At 42.5% G+C, this 23,296-nt stretch overlaps 1 protein-coding gene across 2 annotated transcripts; it reads right to left on the bottom strand.

Moving 5' to 3' along the window:
* Positions 1-12,744: 12,744 nt before the first annotated feature.
* On the bottom strand, positions 12,745-18,451 carry LOC149303552 (elongin-B). Of its 2 annotated transcripts, none has more exons than XM_089480080.1 (4): positions 18,337-18,451; positions 15,552-15,686; positions 14,295-14,403; positions 12,745-13,106 (listed from the first exon to the last, which is right to left on the bottom strand). In XM_089480080.1, the coding sequence occupies exons 1-4, from the start codon at positions 18,397-18,399 to the stop codon at positions 12,994-12,996; spliced, it is 420 nt and encodes a 139-aa protein (XP_089336206.1). In that variant the 5' UTR covers positions 18,400-18,451; the 3' UTR covers positions 12,745-12,993. The 2 variants fall into 2 exon arrangements, with proteins under 2 accessions (XP_089336206.1, XP_089336204.1); XM_089480078.1 differs by lacking the exon at positions 18,337-18,451 and adding an exon at positions 18,173-18,326.
* Positions 18,452-23,296: the final 4,845 nt, after the last annotated feature.

Genomic DNA, 23,296 nt, shown 5'->3' with positions numbered 1-23,296 from the left:
AAAATATGACTAACTTCAGAACCTACTAAATGTTATTAATTTAAGCAAGTCTGTTCTAAAGATGACTAAATCTTAATCTATTGGCATCAGGTTTCTCCTAGGGCACAGGTTCATACTGTAGCCTTGGGCAAGTTGCTAGCTTTTGTCCTCAGTTTCCTTATCTGTAAAATGAATATAATAGAGAATCAGCCTCTTAGGCAAAAGAAGTAAAATACCTGGCCTTTTCAAAATGATGTCCCAAAAGGACAAGACAAAGGGTGGCTTCATCAGTGGCTATTATCTGTTATCTATATATTGAACTTTCCATTGAAAGAGTAAAGCTGACTGTCCAGATTTTGTGTTCTCTTGGCTGCCATTGGAACAAAAACATTGAATTAGGTACAACCTTAGAAAAGGTGATTCTTGTGTATGTTCCTAAGGAGTAGATAGTAAGAGAACATGTGTGGCTCATGAAGAGGTGACAGGGAGGAAAATATTCAAGCCTTTCTGCTATAGAACTGACATGCTCAAAAAACAGGAGCAGGGAATTATTTGTAGACACCATTTCTCTCCCAGTTACCAGCTTTTACACAGACGATAGTGCATAGTGGTTTAAGTGTTGGACTATGACTCTGGAGACCAGGGTTTCATTCTTGTCTTGGGCATGAAACACACTGTGTGACCTTGGCAAGTCACACTCTCTCAGCCTCAGGGAAAGGCCATGGCAAACCTCCTCTGAACAAATCTTGCCAAGAAAACCTCATAATATGATCTCCATAAGTTGGAAACGACGTGAGGACACACAACACTTAGTGCTTCATGTAACAACAGCTGTTTGAAATCAAGTTAGCGGCCATCATTGCAATACCAATTTTTTTTAATGGTTGTTCATGGGAGGATGGGCAGTTTGCTTTGTTTTTAGCCTTGTGGCAAATGGAAAGGGAAGGACCCACCCTGCTTCTGCTGCTAGAACTGATCTTCTCAGAGTGATAAGAAGTCTCTGGGTAGAGGAAGACAAGAGAAAGAGGCTGGTTTTGAGATGAGCTGGACTGGAGCAAACCTACTTAAGGAAATGGGCCTCCTGAGTCACTTTTTTGTAACCATTTGTAACCCTTTAGACTCCCTTCACTTGTCGTAGAGAAACCAAGACCTTGGCCTTTCTCAGCATCCCCACCCTTGTCTCAGAGCGTGCAGAAGTTACTTCCCTTCTTATTCCCCACCATAGCTGTCTTTCCTGAGAGCCAGCGTGGTGGTGTGGTTTGAGTGTTGGACGATGACTCTGGAGACCAGGATTTGAATCCCTGCTTGGCCATGAAAACCCACTGGGTCAACTTGGGCAAGTCACACTCTTTCAGCCTTAGAGGATGGCCATGGCAAACCACCCTCTGAAGAAACATGCAATGAAAACCTTGTGATAGGGTCGCCCTAAGCTGAAACAACTTGAAGGCACACAACACCCACAGTGGTCTTGCACAGCTCAGAGGACCTCTGGTCTCCCTTCCTTCGTAGCCTTCCTCTCCACTAAAATTCCCACTGTGAACCCAGGTGTCCCTGCCCTCCATTTCTTTCTTGCTCAGATCAACTAGATTCCTCTTCCCCACCCCCCTTCCCCCCAGCGCCTTCCTCCTCTGGGTGCTGAGCTTTGACTTCCCATAGCAGGGTGGTGGTTGAGTGAAGGAAGGGGTTGAGCCCACAGAGCTGTGCCGATGGCCTTATATGGGCAGAAAGACAACGGGGCAGGGGAGAAGGGGGGGGGGACGATGGTGGCGCCATTTTTCTGAGGCAGGATGTGGTCGCCTTGTGGCTTCGGCTCCTTGCAGAAAGACATCTTAGTTCTGTACTTTTTTGGGGGGGAGGGAGAAGCGAGACAGTTGTCACCTGTGGGTGCTATAGACGCGGTGACCTGTTCCAAAACTTTATTGGCGTTTCGCCCCACCGTACATTTCCATTACTTCACCCCCATTCCTCCCCCCGTCCAGCACCACCCTCCTGGCAGCCATGGTTGGATCACAAATGCAAGGAGGAAAATGATGACGCTCAGCCAGGAATGGTATGTGTCATGAATTGCACACTGAGAATTTGCATCGGGAGTTGTCTTTCCAGCAGTTTGCTGACTGGTTCAAATCCATGCTTCGTGAAGCATGCTTTCTCAACCTCTTTTCCTTGGAGAAACCCTTGAAATAATTTTCAGGTCTCAAGGAACCATTGCATAAAAATTATTATAGTTAGAGATCAATTTTTCCCCCCAACCACAATCTCTTTCAGAATCTTATGGTTAAAGAAACAAATAAGCAATTGCCTGTGAGTACCAGTATTTAATCACATTAAAAGGAATACCTCCCAGGGCAGAAAACAACAACTGGGATCCTATCATTCCAGCTCTGTGGAAACCATAATCCTGCACAAAAATCACACTCAAAGCTCTTAGAAAACAGCTATGGCAACACACTCTCACAAACTGCACGAACATAACAGTAGTTACCTTGTACATTAGTTTTTTTATATCTTTTCTTCAGCATTAAAAATGTGTGGGACAGCAATTCACACTTAGGTAGAGGAGAGGGAAAATAATTTACTGTCAATATTTTGATAACAGAAGTTCAGGAAAAAACTCGAAGTTCTACATGCCAGTACTATGTTTTTGGAAAAGCAGATAAGGCACCTTACAGGTCTGTGCGGACCATCTTTCTTAGTTTTCTGTTCCTCTACATATCCTAGTTTACTGTTAGGCCTGAGTGTCCAGATGGTGTTGGGACTTGAACTTCCATCGCTACTACACAGTGCAGCCAGTGGTAAGGCTTGATGTGAATTGTAGTTCACTTATTGCTGAAGGGGACAGAGTCTGCTTTAATACCAAAAATGCCCTTCTTTTGTTGGGTTTTCCATACTTAAAAGCCTCAAGACTATTCTAAACACAGTTATGTTGTGTGATCCCTTGGATCCCTGGAACTGTTCTGGAACCTGCTGCATGTCACCATGGTGCAGAGCTTGGGAAGTTGCTTTTAAGAAGCATTACTACAATGATGTGTCAAAACCATAACAGAGCAGTGGTAAGGTGATGCTAAGGCTGGTCTACATTACAGTTGTCCCTCCGAATTCACTGACTTCTCACTCGTGGTTTTGAATTTCTGCAGACAGGAAGCCAGGAGGGACAAAATGGTGCATATCTGTGGTTTTTCTGATTCACGGTGTGTGTGTATGTGTTCCACAAGGGGTCCTCCGTGAATCGGAAGGGACGATTGTACATAAGATCAACCTTGAAGACTTGTCCAGTAAATGTCTAATTTAAAGAAAAAGGGCCCTTTCATACTATAAAAGTATAGTAGTATGATTCCACCTTAACAGCTGTAGCAGCATTCTATGGAATTGTATGGGTTCGAATCCCTGTTCGACCTGGGAAACCCACTGGGTGATTTGGGCAACTCACACTCTGTCAGCTTCAAAAGATGGCAAAGGCAAATCCCATCTGAAGAAACTTGCCAAGAAAACCCTCTGATAAGTTCACCTTAGGGTTGCCATAAGGCAGCAATGACTTGAAGGCACACAACACACACAATTTTTGTACATGTGATGACATCTAAGCTGCCAGAAAGATTTTCCATAATTAAAGCAGTCTCCTCCAACCTAGTACCCTCTAATTTTGTTACAGCTCCTATCATTCCTTACTTTGGTCCTGCTGGCAGGCTGTGGAGGGCTGAGCTAATGTGCAGGATTTCACTTTCCTGCTTAGCTTTTTGCTACACATCTCGCCCCCAAATACAATTCAAACTGCTTTCATGTTCTTTGTCATCTTTTGAATCACCTAAATGGATCTTTGAGCCAGCGTGGTGTAATGGTTTGAATATTGGACTAGGACTCTGGGAGACCAAGATTCAAATTCTTGCTTGGCCATGGAAATGCACAGAGTGACCATGAACATATAACACACTCTCAGCCACAGAAAAAGGCAATGGCAGCCCTCTTCCAAACAAATCTTGTAAAAACAAACAAACCCGTGATAGGTTTACTATAAACCAGAAACAACTTGGAAGACATACAAAAACAACCATACAGTTCTTCATTGAGTTACCCTATGAGGAAGGCTTGATGTTTTGCAAATTTGCTTTAGTTTTGTTAATATTAAAAATATGGCTATAGTAGTTAAGATATCACATTTCCAACCTCTTTTAGATCTTATTTGAAATTCAGTAGCTTCCTACAGAGGGAAGCTAACAGACATGAACTCAATGAAGGGGTGTTTGTATAGATAAAGAGCAGAATTGTGCAAGAATATCTGAAGTGGACAAAGGAATCTCACTGTGGTTAGTGACAACCAGCAGGCTGATAACCAGCTAGTTTGCCAACAAATTGATTTCAGTATTATTTATTCTATTTGTTCAAAGGCATAGTCTGGCTCAGTACGCAAAGGGATCTTGTTTCACCTTTGAGACGGAGAGAAAGACGTCTACGAAAGCTTGTGTTACAATTTTCTTTCCTTCTCTTGGCTAGTCTCAAAAGGGTTACAAAATCCCTTTGCATTATTCTGTTGGGGCCCTAGGTTTTAGATCTAAAGTGGTGCCCATTCCAGTCCACTTTCTAGACATCCTTGCAAGTTGCCCCTTTCTTTCTCTTTCCTTTCACATACTCACTTGTATTCACCAGGAGCCAGAATAATCTCGAACCTGCACATTTTTTCCAAGTGGCTGAGAAGCTCTAACTTTACAACAGTTTCCTTTTCAATATTACTACCATAGGCATGTTTTATGGGTGATGGCTGTGAGAGAGGTTTTTCTCAATGGCTGCTCCCAACATAGTTTTGGAATTCCTTGCTAAGAGAAAGGTTGGCTCCCACTCTATCCTATCACTGGCAGGCAATGGCCTATTTATCTGGTTAGGCCTTATGCTTGCTATCAATATATTTTTTTATCGGTTTGGTCCTATCTTTCTTTCTTATGTTTTTTTACTTGTGTTTTTAATTCATGTTTTTAGTTAAGCATGATGTAAACTACATTTGGATCTCCGTTGTGATATTATTAGCTGCCATGAGTGCTATTCTTGGCAAGATAGAAATTTAATGAATGAATGTGTAAACCAACCCTGCAAACAAGGAAGACCTAGAGATTATGATTTGCTGCTAGGCTGTCCAACATATTTCTTTGCGGAGCAAGACATCTGGACCTGCCTTTCAGAAATCAAACCCGATACGATTGCATCAAGGTGGCTTTTTTTTGCTGCAACTATTCTGCATTTGTTATACATGGATGACTCTGAATATTTGTCTGCTAGCCCTAAAGAGGGACAAAGCATGAATCAAGACACTAAAATCCTGCCCCATTACAGCTGGAAATAATCCTGGTTTTATTAAATCAGCAAGATCTCTGACCTTCCACATTTATTTTTGCAACTTTATGGACTTAAAAATTTGCTTTTAAAAAAGAAAGTCCAAATAGAGATTTTTGGTCTTTGTATTTGGAACTGAGACTTTCACCATGCAATTGTAGAATCTCAGTCGGGATGAACTCATCCTTAAGTATTAGGTATTACAGTTAATACAGCCCAGTCCTATAAATGTTTATTCAGACAACGACCTGGATGCTACTGGTGGCCCCTACTAAATCCATTGAATCATTAGTTCAGTGGTGCGTCAACACATAGATAAAATTCCATTTGAGTCATTTAGTCTACTCTAGTTGGGCCTAACAGTAGCATTGTGGCGATAGGCCCACTGTGTTCAGCGGGAGTATGGAAAATAAATCTATTAGCTATATTTAGTCCAGGGCTGTTTTTGTGACCTCCAGGACCCCTCAGGGAGGCTCAATTTTTTTGTTTTGCTCCAAAATGACCTCGGGGATGTGAAGGGCATTTTCTGCTATGGAAACCCCCTATCCCCAAATGACTCTATAGGGCCAGGGGACATTTGGGGGGCCCCTGGGTCAACGTATGCCCAGAAGATACCTCTTTTTGAAACAGGAAGTGACTTCTAGTTATTCCTTGTTTTTAAATAACGGTTCTCCAGGACCTGAAACGGCCCAAGAAGGCCCTTGGTTGTCGTGTGCCTCCAAGTTGTTTCCAATTGAGAGTGACCCTATCGTGGGGTTTTCTTGGCAAGATTTGTTCAGAAGAGATCTGCCATTGCCATCCCCTGAGGCTGAGAGTGTGTGACTTGGTCAAGGTCACCCAATGGGTTTCATGGCCAGGCTGGGAATTGAACCCTGGTCTCCAGAGTCCAACATTCAAGCCACTACACCATGCTGGCTGTCATGGTAAAAATGCCTCCATGTTTTCTAGAGACATTTGGAGCAATAATATTTTTTTTAAATCTGTTTTTGTGGAGCAACTGTTGCCCTCCATGGGCTACTGAGGAGCTAATGCCCCCTAACCATCCACAGTTCTGCACCCCTCATTTTGTCAGTCATCTACCCTTCTTTTCATGTAGCCTAAAAGCAATGTTTTAGCCTTAGAACAGTTCTCTTCCTTGTGTTACTGCCATAAAAGTCATGATTACTGAGGTTTTTGAACTTTTTGGATTACAACACCCAGAGTCCCCCAACACAGCATAGGTTTGCTGCAGAGTGGGCGACTTTGGGCAAGTCACACTCTCTCAGCCTCAGAGGAAAGCAATGGAAAACCACCTCTGAACAAATATTGCCAAGAAAACCCCATGATAGGTTCACCTTAGGGTCGCCAAAAGTTGGAAATGACTTGAAGTTACACAACAAGAACAAAGTGTCGATGGGATTGTAGCCTTAGAGTTGTGATGAAAACCTTAAGGAACGCTGCTCTGTTACACAAGGGCAGCTGCTGCTTTTCAGAGGACAAGAAGTTCCAAGCTGTGGTCATGCAGCTGTGCCTTTAAACACAGACACCCAGAAGCACAGAGACAATAGTTTAGGCGACCAAGCTTCCCGTTTCATGCAAACATCACAAGAAAAACCACAGCTGCCCAACCAGGACACGGCGCTCCTCTCTTAGCTTTTCCGTGACATGGTGGATTCGAAACCAAACCAACGTCTTCTGCCCACATGGCTTCTTCGCTTGAAAGTGACCACATGGCCTCCTCAACTGGCAGTAGCACCGCTGAGAGAGAACTTGTCAACGCCCAGCAATGCCACAAAGGACCGAATGCTGGGGAACAAATGCAACTGGAAACCCAACAGTGAAAATCTTTAAAAGCGACTGCGTTGTTAAAAATGTGCAAGATCACCATCCCTTTCTTAATTCATCCGGTGCAAAAAAGGACCTTCTGGTTCTGTTACATTTTTTTGTTGTTGCAAAAATGCAATGTAAAAACAACAACAATTCACACTTAACCCCAAAGGGCTGGGAAGAACCACTCCTTTGTATTGGAAAATGTTTTTGGGGGGATTACAAATTCTGGGAACTGTAGTCCAAAGCTCTGTTGTAGATGCAAGTACAAGTACCTGAAGAGAGGTAACACTAAATTTAATCTTCCTGAGACAGCTATCTATGATTCCCATTAAATCTGAGCTGGCTAAGGAATGATAGAAGTTGCAGTACAACCTGTGTATGGATAAAAAAAACCACACTGCAATTCTCATGTACTAGATTTTCCTTATATTAATGATGTGCACCCTGCTGTTGAAAATTCAAAGATATAGCCATGTTAGTCTGTGGAATCAGTACGTAGAGAGGTCTTGTAGCACTTTTGAGACTAACTGAAAGAAAGAAGTTGGCAGCATAAGCTTTCGTAGACTCCAGTCTTTTGAGAGTTAGGTGGGCAATTTGTAACCTTCTGACATTGGATCATCACACCTTGATAGCAGAGCCAATACTAAGAGATCATGGGAGTTGTAGTTCAGCTATGGCTGGAAGTCTGAAATTCCTCACCTCTGCTTTTGTGGGTATAATAGAACTTGGGAACTTTTGGCTCTCCAGGAGGACCTAAAGTTTTCCCATGGCTTTGTGTGTTGGATTTAGATAGATGACAGCTGGTTTCACATCCTTGCTTAGTCCAGAAAGTCAAAGTGACAGCAAGATCAGTGATAATTTCTCACATTAATCTACCTCAGAGGGTTGTTGTGAAGATTAAATAGCTGGTGGAGGAATGTCAGATGAACTATGGCTCCTTGGAGGAAGAGTGATCAATAAAAAAAAAGTCAGCTACAAAGGTATTGTGCCTGAATGACAACATATTTTAAAATACGTATTATTTTAAGACAGAGCCAGTGTGGCATAGTTTTTTAAATGTAGGACTTGCTATAAATCAACAGGTGACTTTAAGGCACACACACAAGGCTTTTAAACTACCTTTTGTTTTAAAAAAGGTTCAGTGCCCTCTGGTGGTTAGCTCTTTCCTTTAGAAGCTATTTCTCCATTCCCTATGAAGTCTACAACACTGACGTATTAAAACACTATTCTTTTTACCTAAGAGAGCATCTCTAGGAATCTCCAGATCCTCCAGTGCAACTCTATGGTCAACATCTGCCAGAAATTGATCATAGAATTATGCTGGAGGACCTGCAGATGCCCAAAGAAGTGTTTTCTCTAGGAACTTCAAGGTTTTCCAGCACAACTCTATGGTCAATGTCCAGCAGAACTGCGCTGGGGGACTTAGAGATTCCTAGAGAGAACATATTAATCAAAACCGCAAATAATCAAATCCGCAAAAGTCAAAGCTGCAAATGTGGAGGGCCAACTGTATATTTAGGGATAGCTGATTCAAACAAAAATCCACCAAACAGTGATCCCTTTATTAGCCAACCAAAGTGCACAATATACATGTTGCAAACTTTCGAAGCTCCTCTGGCTTCTTCATCAGGCAAGATGTTACAAACCAAACAGAAAAATTAAGAGATGTTAGTAAGATGCTTGCATTCTGTTGTTTCTGTCCTTAGTTAAGATGGTATTTGCAGGCTGGCTCTTCCTCCTTCTGGCCATATGGAAGATTTTCAAACTCTAGGAAATTTACAGTCCATTTGCATCTCAACAAGGACTCCTCTCTTGCAATCCAATTTGTCTCCATTCGTATGAGGCCACAGGCCTCTTTGTAGGCAGAGGACAAGGGATTTCTCAATAAGCCTCCATGTTTTGGCATCAGGAATAATTTGGTAGATGTAGAGGTAAAACATGCCAATCCTGTCCAAATTTAAGAAGAAAAAATTGTTTTACCTTAGTTGATACCTTGCACAGATAGCTGAGTTAGCTATGCAGGAAATTAGAAGAAAAACCAAATCCCAAGCAGCAGTGCTTTATTGGGCCAACTGCAAAGCATAACATACACGATGCAAGCTTTTGAAGCTTCACTGTAGGCCTGTGACTCTAACATCATCACCATTTTTCTCCTGTGTAATTTTTTAATATCTTTGTCTGATAAAGAAGCCAGTGAGGTTTCTAAAGCTTGCATAATGTATTTTATGCTTTGGAGTTGGCCCAATAAAGGCAATGCTGCTTTGGATATTCACATATCTGGCTTTCTGTCTTCTTACCCCTTCCTTCCATCTATATGAGGTCTAGACAACTGTGGCCCTGTTGTTTTGGCATACATCCAGTCAAGACAGCCAATGGGGAAGTGCTTTTGGAATTGCAGTCCAAAAAAATCTGTAGGGTTACAGAGAAACTTGTCAAGAAAACTCCAGGACAGATTCGTCTTAGGGTTGCCATAAGTCAGAAATGACTTGAAGGCATACAACAACAGTTGCCCATCTTGATTTAGTTTCTTAAAACCCCAACTGTCCACAAATGGCAGGACACTGGGTGTTTTATGACAAGGGAGTTGATCACACGGGATGGATCCCGTGCAAACTGGATATAAACTGAAAAAGACCATCAGTCAACATTTGAGGTTAACCTGAACAGAAAGTTAAAAACCCCTGCAAAAGCGGGTTGTTTTTCAGATGTTAGAGTTAATAATTAATGTGACATTAACCCAAATGGAAACTAGACTAAACCCACCCCTTTTTACTTTTGGAAAATACTGAAAGTAAGAAGGAATGGATTTTGTCTACTTTCTGTTTGGGTTAATGTCACGTTAACCCCATCATGTGTGAAAAACTACTCGCTTTTGTGGGGTTTCTGCACGGGACTTTTGGTTTGCCCTCATGTGATAAACTCCATAGTTGAATATCCAACCGGCTCAGCCTTCAGTCACATATGACTATTGGGGTTTCCAGATCTCTGGGCCTAGACCCTTTACTCCAGTTCCCAGAGCTAGCAGGATGAATCTCAAGGCTGGCTCTGACTTGGGTTTAATAGTTTTTAAATTGCACTTGAATTTTTTTACACTGTTTTATTGTATGTTTATATATTGTAATTTTATTCTGTATTGTTGTATTGTTGTATTCTTTGCTTGTACACCGCTTTGATCAATGTGGAAAAGCGGTATAGAAATAATAATAATAATAATAATAATAATAATAATAATTAGTAAAAGCACTGTCGTGAAAACTACACACACATGTCATTTTAGCCTTCTGTTGCTGCAGAATGCATTTGAGTAATCTTCAAAGCAATGTGAAAAATTTTGGTTGTTTGGACAACAACTCTTGTATTCCTAAAAGCCATGTTTGCAAAATTGTTTAAAAATAGAGCTAGGAAAAGTGTGGTTTTCCTTCCTGGAAAAAAAAAAAGCATGAGTGTAATTTCCAACCAAACATTCACATTTGTGAGACTTGGTATTTGAATTACATGCTCTGAGATATGGGTGATGCTAAATGTATTGCACTCAAGTATATCAACAGTGGAAGTCCCTAGCTCTTAGGTTTTGGCTCTGGGATGGTCCTGGTCTGGCAACCCCAAGGAATATACATTTATTTAAAATAATTCCTGTTATGAAAGGACACCAAACTCCTTTAACTGCTCCTCACTCCCTCTCTCAATATGCTGAGGTGCAAATGGATTAAGATTTTTTTGGGGGGGAGGGAACTGTTACAATTTGACCTAACAGATATTACAAGCAGACTGAATGGCCTACATTTTAAGATGCTGATCAAGTCCTTGCAAGCCTTAACACCAAACTCCTTTACCTGTATCCTAAGCAGGTGGCAGGCTGAGAACAGAACATAGCATGTGTTGGCTTCTGACCATGGTTTGGATGCCTATTTTTAATAGTCCATCTCCAGACCCAGAACAGGCCTCTAGTCAGAAGCACCTTCACTGTGTTGATGGTAGCTCACTTCAATGCACAGATAAATTCTACATTGCAGAATTTTGGAGTTTGTGTCAAATGCCAGCATGGTATCTTGTAGACTTACAAGCAATAAGGTTAAAAGGCTAGAAATCTTTTAACGAAGTGACCATAATTCCCAAGGGGTACCTGCAGAATGGAATATACTAATCAAAGATAATTTGAGATTATAGTCATAGAAATCATCTAGTACAATCCCACATCATAGTGGACACTTGCCACTCTATCACTCCTGACAAATGGCTTCTAGCCTCTGGCTGAAAACTTGTAGCTCAAGACCTGCCTCTGACCCACTGTCATATAGTTTGTTGTGTTAAAAGTTTCTTGTAACGTTGTTAAATCTGTTTATAGCTTATCTTTATTGTTTCTTGTAATATTGTTAAATCTGCTTCCAACTCATCTAGTCTCATCTTCTGGATCAGAAGAGAACAAATCCATTTTCACAGGTCAACATTCAGGTTATTTCCAAGACCACTATCACTTCTTCATGCTAACCACATAAAGTTCTTTTGGCAGCACCTCCTAGGTCTTGGATGTCCTTAGCTGTTCAGAGAATTGGTGGCATGACACACAACATTGAAAAACTAATTTCCTGAAGCAATTTTGTGCATTATAAATCAGCTAGCTGTTCCAAGCCTCCTTACAAAACCACAGCTCTCATGTTATTGAGGAATGATGGAGCCATGACAATTTAATCAGAAGGCATATATTTTAAGGCTTAGCTACTTCTAATAAATGCTTTCTGGTTTTTGACTAGGGGATTTCATGACTGAAATGGCTGACACTTTAAGGGAACAATCAGCATTCTGCTAACAACCCCCATTGTCTCCTCAAATTTAGATCTTCTAATGTATAATTTAGCGGGAAGAAACTGGCAGGATATATCATGTGGTGCACAGGACATTAAGTCTTATAGTGGATGTTACAAGTGATCATAGAGAGATGTTTCAATGGGGTTTACCCTTTTCCTTGCCCCAGTTCAGGCCAACAAGCCACAGATCTGAAAACAAGGACATTTAGATCCCAGCCTTCCTCTGGGATAAACAAACTTTCCAAGCCCCAGCGTTGCTCATCATTTGCAGTCCATCAAGGATGGGAAGAGAGCAGGACACAGATTCTGGCCTAGTTGCTTAACACATTCTAGCCTGTGTTAGTTTTAAATGATGGGGAAAGATGTGGTCCTCCAGATGTCACTGAACTGCAACTTCCATCATGCTGCACGATTGACTATACCAATAGAAAATACAATCCAACATGAGCCAGCATTATGTAATCGACTAGGACTCTGAGAGACCCAGGCTCAAATCCTAACTATGTGAACCTACTGGGTTACTTTGGGAATGTCATACCTTTTCAGCTTCAGAGGCAGGTAATGGTCTTCTGAACCGTCTTGTCAATAGATCATCCTTAGGGTCACCATAAATCAGGAACTATTTTGAAGATACACAAAGGTCCAACAATACCTGGAGGGCCACATGTTTTTCCCACCCCTTCTTTAAGGGAACAGCAAATAGAATTGAGAGCTCTCATAAGACCTGAAAAGTTCACCTATGTAACAACCTTGATGAACTATCTGACACAACACAATCCTTCAAGGCAGACCCCCTTTAATTTTCATAGCAGAGGTCCACAACACGACAAAAAAGGGGGAAAAAAACAGCTGAACCTTTATTGTTTTCAAAACCAAAGTGAAAACAGAGCTCTGCTTGATGTGTGGGGATGGGTTTGGGTGTGTGTGTAGTCTTGCTTAGAGAGGGATGGAGGAAAAGGGGACCATGGACTGGTGGGAAGGAATAGTGCCATGTCTCTCTCCACACTGAAGGACAGAAGAAGGGTGCATGAGGGGGAAGGAGGAGAGGGCCACTGCAGGTCACTCTGCTGCACTCGGCGCCTCACTGCACTGCTTGCTCATTTGCACTGCTGCTGGAGTCCTGGGGCTTCATCACATCTGGGAGCTCTGGGGGGCTGGAGAAGGAATCAATGCGGAGGGGCTCAAAGGCATCTTCTACGAGAGAAAGAGAAAAGACAATGTGGTCAGTTTGAAGCTGGGCTACTTCCTGCTGTAAAACTGGTTATTGTAAGTCCAAAATAAAAAATTCCACAAATCATGTAGTGCTGAAGAATTCTGTAAGCCCACTGTGAGAAAAACAGGATTCAAATCACGCATGCTTCACTAGCTTGCACCTATCATTTAAAAATAGTAGGCATTTTCACCCACATTGTTCTCAAGGCTTAACATTTTTCATATAGGACAGGGATGGAGACTCCGATTCAAAGGGGCATATTATCTCCCTCTACTGACTTCGTGAACTGCTAACACTGGAACCACACCACCTAACATCAGCCAGGTCTCTGGCCTCCTTGGAGAATGGCTGGGTGCAGTTAAGAAATCACTCCAATCACTCTATTTGCTTGGCTTCACCCACCCTACACCTTCCCCCTTTGCAGAGGAAGCAAGCTGGACAGGTACTTAATGCAATGCTCCCTGATAGCTGAACACTGAATATGAAAATATATACTGATTGAAGATTCCTTTCCAGTTTCAAGGTGATGCTTGATGGAAAGGCTTTGTGAAACATGTGAAAAACCTATCTGGGCTGGATGAGGCCCTCAAGCCAGAGACTGTCCAGCCTGGACATCAGACAGTGGGACGGGTATCACAGTACCTCTTTGCTTTGCCTCTCCCAGACATTTTTTTGGGGAAAAAGATAGGCTATCCTATTTTATTTTGCACTGTGAGACAGAAGATGCAGCTACTTCAGAGGGAATGCAGCAGAAGGAAGAAAAAGTAAGCAGGGCTGTTTCATCAGGTATACTGAAAGACCAGCAACTTTTGGCTCACTCACTGTCACCTAGTAACAGCTATCCCATCTGGTTTCCTGGTTTGTACCCCAGCTGCTTGTTACAAGGCGTACATCAAAAGCTATACTCAAATGTTATTCCCCGCCCCCATCTCTCCCTGTACCTTTTCCCTTTTCTGCTGTGCTTTTAATCCGAGCCAGGGACTGTCTTGTTTCACATGTAACTTCCTCCAGAGCTCTTGTGTCCTCAGAGCTCCTCCTTTCATTTAAGGTGAAGTGGAGGAATGAATACAGAGAGAATCCTTTTCATTGTAGGCACCTCAGTAATGGGCTCTTGAAGGAAAAGCCATATGTTTGTGAAAGCATGTACTCTGTAACATGATACCACTTACCACTGGCTCTGAAGGCCAAGCCAACTGTTGCTGGGGCCTGGGGTCGTGCTGTCTGACTGGTGAAGCCACAGTCTCCGAGAGTTTTGGTGTCATCCAACAGCTGGTCCTCCTGGAGGATGGAGTCATTTGCACAAGGAAGCAAAAGAACTCTTAGCAATGTGCATAGATTTAACTCATCTTGTCATCAAACACAAGTGCTCCTTGTCTATTCCTGAGATGTGGTGGTCAGAAGTAACACAAACACAGCAATCAGGTTTCTTGTTGCAGCTGCCTCTGTGTAGCTAGCCAGGATGTAGCCCCCATAACAGCAGAGTTGAGTAATGAAGAATACTGAGGCTGTGAAGCTAGCAGAGCTAATTCTTGAGTGACCGTTTGGAAGATTAGTAGGTGCTGAGAGGACCTGTAATTAATACTAAGTCACCATATTCAATGATCCTCCACGTTATGCTCCAGAGGGATGGCCATCTCCCAGTATATGGGCAGCGACATCACCTTAAAGGATTAGGAATGAATAAGATGTTTCTGATGCTGTCTGTACCATAGTTGACAAGTCAAAGGATACCTAGGAGCATCACCATGGCCCAAAACAACAATCCCAAGAAGAAAATGTTGTGATAGAAGCCCAGGTGGCCTTGGCACATGGTGACTGTCCACAGAGTTAGGCTGCAAAGGATAGAAGAAGCATAGATCTGCACAAAATGAACAAGAACATTACTGAAAGCAGTTCTAGTTTATATCTCTACTTTGTTTAATCTCTAACATGATCAGGAATCAGAATGCAGGATGAACTGCTTTCATTCTGAATGCCAAGGTTACAAAGGCCCATCCAGACTGAGCTACCATTTCATCTGAAAGGAGGAAGTGGTGTGGAGAAGGAGTACATATATCAACTGGGTTTAAAAGGAACCTTCCAGGCATAGCTAATGTCCTCATGCTGCATGTGGAAAAATGAAAGGTTTAGATGGGTGGGAGATGAACTTGACATGTAGGCTAGCTACTGCCTCACAGGTTGCTGGTTTCCAACTACTGTTTCATAGATATACTTGCTTAGTTGGCTAATGCATGCATACTCTTTTCACTCTAAACACCTAATAGATAGCATTTAGTTTTTACAACGGCTAAGAAGTCAAGATCTAAATTGGAAAACAACTCTGAATTACACAGAACACAAGTCAGCTCTGATGTCACACAACCCAAGAGAGATGGCTTTGGAGTACTCTCTCCATTGCACAGCTTTGGGGAAATCTTCTGCCATACCTTGTACAATCTCTGTTCTTCTGGGGGTCTCTTAAGAATCCCCTCAACAATTCTTTTCAGCTCATACACTGTGCTGGACTCCTTGGCGTCTGTGAAGATGGTCGTCTTGTGGCGTCGGATCATTAGAAAGACGTCCTGTGGAGGGGGAGGAAAAACCAGCAATGGATGGTTAGTCAAACCTGTCCACAACATTCAGCAATCTAACAGATACAAGCTATTTGCAGCTTGAACTATAGGTGATGTGTGTGTGTGCAAATCTCTGGAAGCTTTCCTGTTTTCTTGAAAACAAGTTTACCTTTTAAAAGTTCCCTACTGAATGGCTATTTACAAAGTTGAGTAAAATGTCTTACTTATGGGAAACTACCTAACGCCAGACCTGACTTATTTGTTCACATACTCCTGTATTGCCTACTTTAACAGGTAGAAGTCTTTCACTTTACCCTCTTTACCTCTCTGCATGATACTGAGCACCAAGGATGACCGTGGGTCTTTTCTGAATGCAAGTGCTCTACTACTGAACTATGGGCCTGAGACCCTGGAGGCTCACAACTATCTGATCAAGATGCTAAGACATCTCTGCAGAGAAAGACATAGATAGATGATGGATGATATAGATAGATAGATAGATAGATAGATAGCCTGCAGGTAAAACTGCAAAGGTTATATTCAGGCACTGATCTTTTGCTGGATCTGTACATATAGCAGAAGGACATGGTAGAATAAACTGAGCCAATGAGACTGCAGGTGGAAAAATATTGTACTCCATCTTCTGGCCTCACAGAGCACCAGACAAAAATTAGCAGAATGCTAGTTCCTGCCTTCAGGCTTCTAATCTAAATTTAAGATATGGCACACAAGGGATAAGAGATGAGTAGGGAGAAGGAAGACAAGAAGTTCAGGTTACGCTTCTTAAGACTGTCTATCTGGATGGAAATAGTTGAGGTACCTGCTGGAAAGACTGGTGCTAGTTGAGAAAGAGAGGAACATTAAAATGCTTCCTAATAACTGACTGTTCCATTTGCAGCATTATGCTTCACCTGTACTTTGAAGAAGTGTGGGCTAGTCACCATCATCATATTCTGCTACTTAATTCTCATGCATGTGTATGAAGGGGGGTTAATTTTGTACAAGTAACAACACGCCCTGCCCGTAACAGTGATGTCCATACAGCTTCCTGTGAGTTACGTTGAAGCAGCCCTTATAATTATGGCTGGACATGTGAGGCAAAGGTACTCATCATATACCAAATGCTCTACAAACTCTGACAAAATAAACTAGTTCTGGCCAGTCTCTATTCTTGCGATAAGTGAAGCAAGCTTCTAGACCTAGGTTTTGAAAACGGAAACACGCAAGGCAAATGTATACAAGTTTCTTAGAAGCAAATCTTACCACATTAATTTATTGCCAAATAAGAACTGTAGCTTTAGGCTTCAGATCCCTGGCTTTTATTTTCAAGGAAACATAGAATCAATGCTGCAGCAGTTTGTTTTGGTTATTGTATATTTATGTCTGTGTTTGCTTATCTGAATTAAAACTGGCACCTAAAAAGGTAGGTAGGTAGGTAGGTGTGTTGTGTGGCTGTGGGCAGGTAGGCATGGTGTGTGTGTGTGTGTGTAGGGGGAGAAAATGGTTGCCACTAAGGAAGAGCGTCAAGGTTGTGTGGTTGTATATGTAAGGCTGAGAATGCCCTGCCACCCCCAAAAGTGGGAAGCTGCATAGTGTACTGTGTCTGTGTGTGTAGTGGGATAAAATTGTTGCCACTAAGAACAATTTAGCCCTATACACAACCACACACCTGAATACTCTAACCCAACTGACGTTGGGTTAGTGTATTCAGGTGTGTGGTTGTGTATAGGGCTGAAGAAGACCCGCCACCCCAAAAAGTGGACGGGCAAGTAAGTGTGTGTGTGTCTGTGTGTAGGTAGGTGTGTTGTGTGTGTGTAGGAGGAGAAAATGATTGACCTGCCACCCCCAAAAGTGGACAGATAGGTGTGCTGTGTGTGTAAGTACGTGGGTTGTGTCTGTGTGGATGTATAGAAGAAAAGAAAATGGTTGTCACTAAGAAAGGTTACTGGTGTCGGGGAAGTGTCCAGATGTGTGGTTGTGTGTGGAGGGGCTGAGGAAACCCTGCAACTCTAATAAGTGGGTAGTAAGTGTATTGTGTGTGTAGGTATGTGGTGTATGTGTGTGTGTGTGTGGGGGGGGGGAGAAAATGGTTGCCACTAAGGAAGTTTACTGGCCTTGGAGAAGAGTGTCCAGGTGTGTGGTTGTGTGTGGAGGGCTGAGGAGGACCTGCCACCCCCAAAAGTGTGTAGTGTGTATATAGGGGTGTGTGTGTGTGTGTGTGTAGGGGGCAGAAAATGGTTGCCACGAAGGAGGACTACTGGACTTTGGGGAAAGTGTCCAGGTGTGTGGTTGTGTGTGTGTGTGTGTGTGTGTGAAGGGGGAGGCCTTACTTGGATGGAGAGACCCAGAGAGAGGAGGGAGGAGGAGGGGAGACCTAGGTAAAGAGGAAGCGGGAGCGAAGGCTGCTCTGTTTCTATTCGCACGAGGGCTGTCAGGGCGGCGTCGGAAGCCCCTGCCTCGCCTTGCCTTGCCTTGCCTTGCCCTCTGGGACTCACCATCTCTGCCGCCGCAGCCTCAGCCCAGAGCCCCCAGAGAGGAAAAAGCAGCAAGACCCCTTGTATCCCAGCATGCACCGCGACGCCGGGTTTCCTGGGGAAGCAGCCGCCGTCGCGCATGCGCCGAGGGAGACAGAAACCATAGAGTAGGAGAGAGGACTCACGGAAAAAACCATAGAGATCGACAGAGGGGGAGCGGAAGCCTCCAAGCAAGGTTTCTTCGCCATCTTGGGAAGGGAGCGCTAAAATCCAGCCACCTTGACGAGGTCTCCTGCTGCTGGCTCACTGAGCGTCGACAGGCGCTTCCCATTGGTCCGTTTTATAGCGCGGCGCCCCGCCCCGCCCTGTCTCCATGGCAACGGAGAGGTGTTGGTTAGGTGGGTGCTTCCGCCATTTTGGTGAGGTCAAGGATATACCGGATTTTTTTTCCTCCTCGGTCAATTTTTCTGCGGCCGAAAGACATATTAATTCTTATCCTGGTATATTTTTAAACTTTCAGCCTGAACGACCAAGAGTTGACAATAGAACTGACAGTTTAAAAAAACAAACGGCGGCCTCTGGGAACCATGTTGGGAAGGTCACTTCCGCTCTAGCCGTGGATGACGTAGAATGTTTCCCAAAGGACTCTATGATTCTAATGGGCCTAGTGTGAAGAAGCGTCGCGTACTTAAGCGCAAGCCGAAACGGCCGCCATCTTGGGAAGGGCATGAAGGAGGAGGGCGGGGGAGGGCCGCCATTTTGTAGTCCTGAGGGTTTTTTTTTAATTAAAGAGTTTGGCTCTTGCTAAAACAGTGTAGTAGCAGCAATAGCAGGGATTCCCAATTAACCATCATCCTGTGAAGCAATTAATATGCTGGCCATATGAATTAATAATAAATAAATAAAGGCATTTACTGATATCTCCCCTGTAGAAATAACACAGTTTGACACCACTCTAACTGCCATGGATCCATCCCACAGAAATCCTGTCAATGGACTGAACAAGCCTCTCGTTCTCAATGGCTGTGTCTACACTGTAAAAACAATGCAGTTTGACACCACTTTAACTGCCATGGTTCAATCCTACAGAATCCTGAAAGACACTAGCATTCTTATATTGCAGAAAAGGCTCAAAAGCCTTGTAAACCCCCAAATCCCATAGATAGGATGGAGCTACAGCACTTAAAAGTGATGTCAAACTGCATGGTTTCTACAGTGCAGATGCACCCCTGGATTTATGGCACTCAACTGTTTACTTGTTGAAATAAAGAAACTAGGATTACGATGGTCCTCATTTGCTGGGGTTAGAGGTGGATGTGTAAAACCCCAAATAAACACTGTTCTTTTTACCTGAGAGAATATCTCTCTGGGAAGTCAATGCAGGGCAAGAGAACTGCCTTGGAAATTTTAACAAGAGGGAGCAATGAATTGGGACTTAATTCGTTGAAGTATTAACCTCCAAAACAACAACAGCAACAACAAAAAAACAGACACAGACACAAAACCTCTTTTCATTTGGGCTACAATTAGCAAGTTTTCCCTAAACAGTGTGTAATTTCCCCCCCAAGATGCAACAATACAGGGACTTTTTGAGAAATTCAATGTTCTTTGCCCAAGAAAGGGTCAGTTAGCTTTTTATTATGGGACACCTCAAGGGAAGTTACTTTTCTCTTGCTAATGGAGTTAATTTTTTGTATCTGTCTTTTATTGCCCTTTCTCCATGGTCACCACCTGGATGAAAAAGGGACTGGACTCTGCTTGCATTGAGATCCCTCAAGAACAACTGAGCTACAACAGAAACAACCTCTGATACAAAACGTAGGCCTGGAAACATCCGGGGTTAGCCCTGTTGACCATAGAGCAAATCCAGTAACATCAAAAAAGTCCACCAAATAGTGATACCTTTACTGGGCCAAGCAAAATGCACACTATATAAGTTGCAAGCTTTTGAGGCTACACTGGCTTCTTCATCAGGCAAGGTGTTAAAAGCCATACAGGAGATAAAGTACTGAAGGTGTTAGTCATTTTGTTGTTTTTGTTCTCAGTTCGGATGGTACGGAGGGGGATTTGCAGGCTGGCACCTCCTCATTTTGGCCCTGTGGCAACTGGGAGATTCTCAGATTCCAGGAAATTTAACATCTTTGCAACACAAAATTAAACATACTTGCTTTGCCATCCAATTTGTGTCCATCCTTTGTGAGCCCACAGGCCCCTTTGTTAGGCAGAGTGGTCTCACAAAGGATGGAGACATATTAGATTGCAAAATTTTCTGTTACAAATTGATGTTAAATTTCTTGGACTCTTCTCAAGGCGATACTTCGGAGTTTATCACACGGGAGGAATTTCTCCTAATTTCGAATGAAAAGAAAGTGGGGCCAGAACGCATTCACGTGAATTTGCTAGTTTGGCGAATTTACGTGAATTCGAATTGCATTCGAACTGACTTCCCATTGCCCGAAAATAGCTTCCCATTGCCCAAAATTGCGTGTGGTAGTCTATCACGCAATAACGTTAAACCCCATGATTGCGTTCGGATTGCCATTGGATTATACTTCCAATTTCCTTATCTGATAAACTCCAGAAAGATGTGCACATGGACAGTGACTGCAAATAATTAAAATCAAGCTTTGAATTAAGTTGGAAATTTTGAAAAGGGACAACTTAAATTTATTATTTTTACTAAAGTGACTGACCTAAGTAAGAATTTCAGCATGAATTTAATTTCAGAATAAAGTAATTAAGTTACTAAATGAGACACAGAGCTATGGATGTTTTTTTAAGGCATTTCCTAGTTGGTTCTTTACCAAAAAAAATTGGTTCTGTTCGATTTATACAAAACTACTTCTTATTTTTTAATCAGTAATTGGGGGAAGTACTGTAAAATGTTTAGGTCACAAAATCCAACCCAGAAGAGTAGTTCTGGGGAAATGAATGTGTTAAGGAATTTTGAGGTTAATCTCAGTAACTGATCTTTCCCTCTCTCCACTCCATTTCTAAAAATAATAAAGCATCCATATTATTACGACCAGATAGTTCTTTATATGAATATGAATGCTTGCAGGAGTTGTAGAAAGCTAGAAATCCAAGTGAAATAAAGACCCCTTTGTCCATCACAGAACTTTCTCCTCCACTTTGTTGTTAACTGCTGTCAAGCTGGTTTTGACTTCTGTAGACCCTATGTATGAGAAACCTCCAAGTCACCTGCTTCTTGCAGACTCAGGGCCATGGCTTTCTTGACTGAATCTATCCACCTGTAATGTGTTTTCCTCTTTTCCTGCTGCCCTCTTCTTTACCAAGCATTATTACCTTTTCTAGTGAGTCATGTCTTCTCATATGTCCAAAGTATGACAGTCTCAGTTTAGTCATCTTGGGAGAGTTCAGGCTTGATTTGCTCCTTTTATTTGACCTTTTAGCAGTCCACAGAACTCTTCTCCAGTATGTGTCAAATGAGTTGATTTTCTTCCTATCAACTTTCTTCACTGTCCAGCTTTCATAGCCATACTTTCACACTGTGCAATTATAATGCTACTGCCCTTTCCAGCACTTGCTTTCTGAACTAACTGCCCCACTGAGCCACTGAGTGAAATTTTGGAGAACATGTTTTCCAGCATCATCCAGGTAAAGCTTTCAGTGCAGGCAGTTAAATTTAAATGATAATTTCATATAAACTTAACTGTTAATTCCCTCCTTCTAATGTGAATATAATTGAATTAGATTTGTTTAGTTTGTTAACAGTTAATTAAACGCATTTACCATTTTCTCCTAATTGCCTTATCTCTGCACATGGAGTGTGTTCAAACAAGAAAATGAGTTGCTTCTCTAATATGGCATGCTGTTGTGTGCCTTCAAGTTGTTTCTGACATAGGCCAACCCTAAGGAGGGTTTTCATGGGGTTTTCTTGGCAAGATTGGTTCAGAGGAGGTCTGCCATTGTCATCCCTTGAGGCTGAGAGCATGTGATTTGCCCAAGGGCATCCAGTGGGATTATATGGCTGAGCTAGGATTTGAACCCTGCTCTCCAGAGTCATAGTGCTATGCTTAAACCACTACACCAAGCTGGGTGCACTGTGCAGCATACAGCTCCGCAAAAGTTGTACCATCATTTTCTATTGTTTGCATAAAACTGATGTAGGATGCTGACAGAAGTAGCCCTGAACACCTCCTGAGATAGATAGATAGATAGATAGATAGATAGATAGATAGATATTAAACCCAGTATTAAACATTTGAGAAGAAGGGAAAGTCAAATATGTAACTTGTTAGAAGAGAATGGTGGACAGATCTGGTTGCAATTATATCTCTCGCCACCAGATGGCAGCAGCATCTATGTTAGTTAATGAAATGGGCCCTACAAAAATGTTGCCATGTGAGTGGCATGCGCTTGTGTTTGGTGTCTCCCCACCATGTTCCATAGCCACTGAGCATGTTCCATTCTTAGTGGGCATTTTGAGAGTGCCTCCTGTTATTTTGGTTCGCTATATATGATACTCAGCCATGGAAACCCACTAGGTGACCTCAGGTGACCTCAGGTAAGTCATACTCTCTCAGCTTCAGCAAATTCTCTCTGAACAAATATTGCCAAGAAAATCCTAAGATAGGTTCTCTAAACCTATTTTAGATGAGAATAACTTGAAGGCAGACAATAACAACAAATATAAATATATGAGAGTATGACACAGTCTTGTAATATGTGGAATCGCTCAACAGAATAAACAGGTATGTATGGGAATCACATCACTCTCCTGCTTTTGCTGGACTACAGTTCCCATTTCATTAACTGAAAAAGCAGGCATAAGAATCACATGCCCCTCCAGCTGTTGTTGGATTACAACTCCCACTATTCCTCCTAATTGGTAATACTGGCTAGGACTGATGGGACTGGTAGGGTTGCAGATGTTCCAGAGTCTTGTCTGGAAAAGACTCATAAGTACTCTACTGAAAGAATACTATAGGGCCCAAACAGACAGACCAAAATAAAGCTGCTTTGGGCCACTTTGGAGGTATGCTGTTTAAATGATAAACACATCTTAAAAGGCCAGAAGCTGCACCAAAGCTGTGCCCCAGTCCTTAGGATTGAAGTGTGGCTTTCGTGTAGCTTTCACATGGCTTCTGGCCTCTTAGGATGCATGCATCATTTAAATAGCAC

The sequence above is a fragment of the Sceloporus occidentalis genome, unplaced genomic scaffold (assembly GCF_023333645.1).
Source record: "Sceloporus occidentalis isolate IW3139 unplaced genomic scaffold, rSceOcc1.0.p SCAF_14, whole genome shotgun sequence".
NCBI classification, from domain to species: domain Eukaryota; kingdom Metazoa; phylum Chordata; class Lepidosauria; order Squamata; family Phrynosomatidae; genus Sceloporus; species Sceloporus occidentalis.
The sequence above is the reverse complement of the archived record's forward strand: the minus strand, read 5'-3'. Positions and strand labels throughout refer to the sequence as shown.

Bases quoted from the DNA above. Each gene is read 5' to 3' on its own strand.
- LOC149303552 (XM_089480078.1), bottom strand. From the start codon at position 18,292: ATGCGCGACGGCGGCTGCTTCCCCAGGAAACCCGGCGTCGCGGTGCAT. The intron at 14,404-15,551 runs GTATGGCAGAAG...TCCATCCTCCAG, and splicing joins AAGAACAGAGATTGTACAAG to GAGGACCAGCTGTTGGATGA. The intron at 13,107-14,294 runs GTAAGTGGTATC...TTTCTCTCGTAG, and splicing joins CTTGGCCTTCAGAGCCAGTG to AAGATGCCTTTGAGCCCCTC.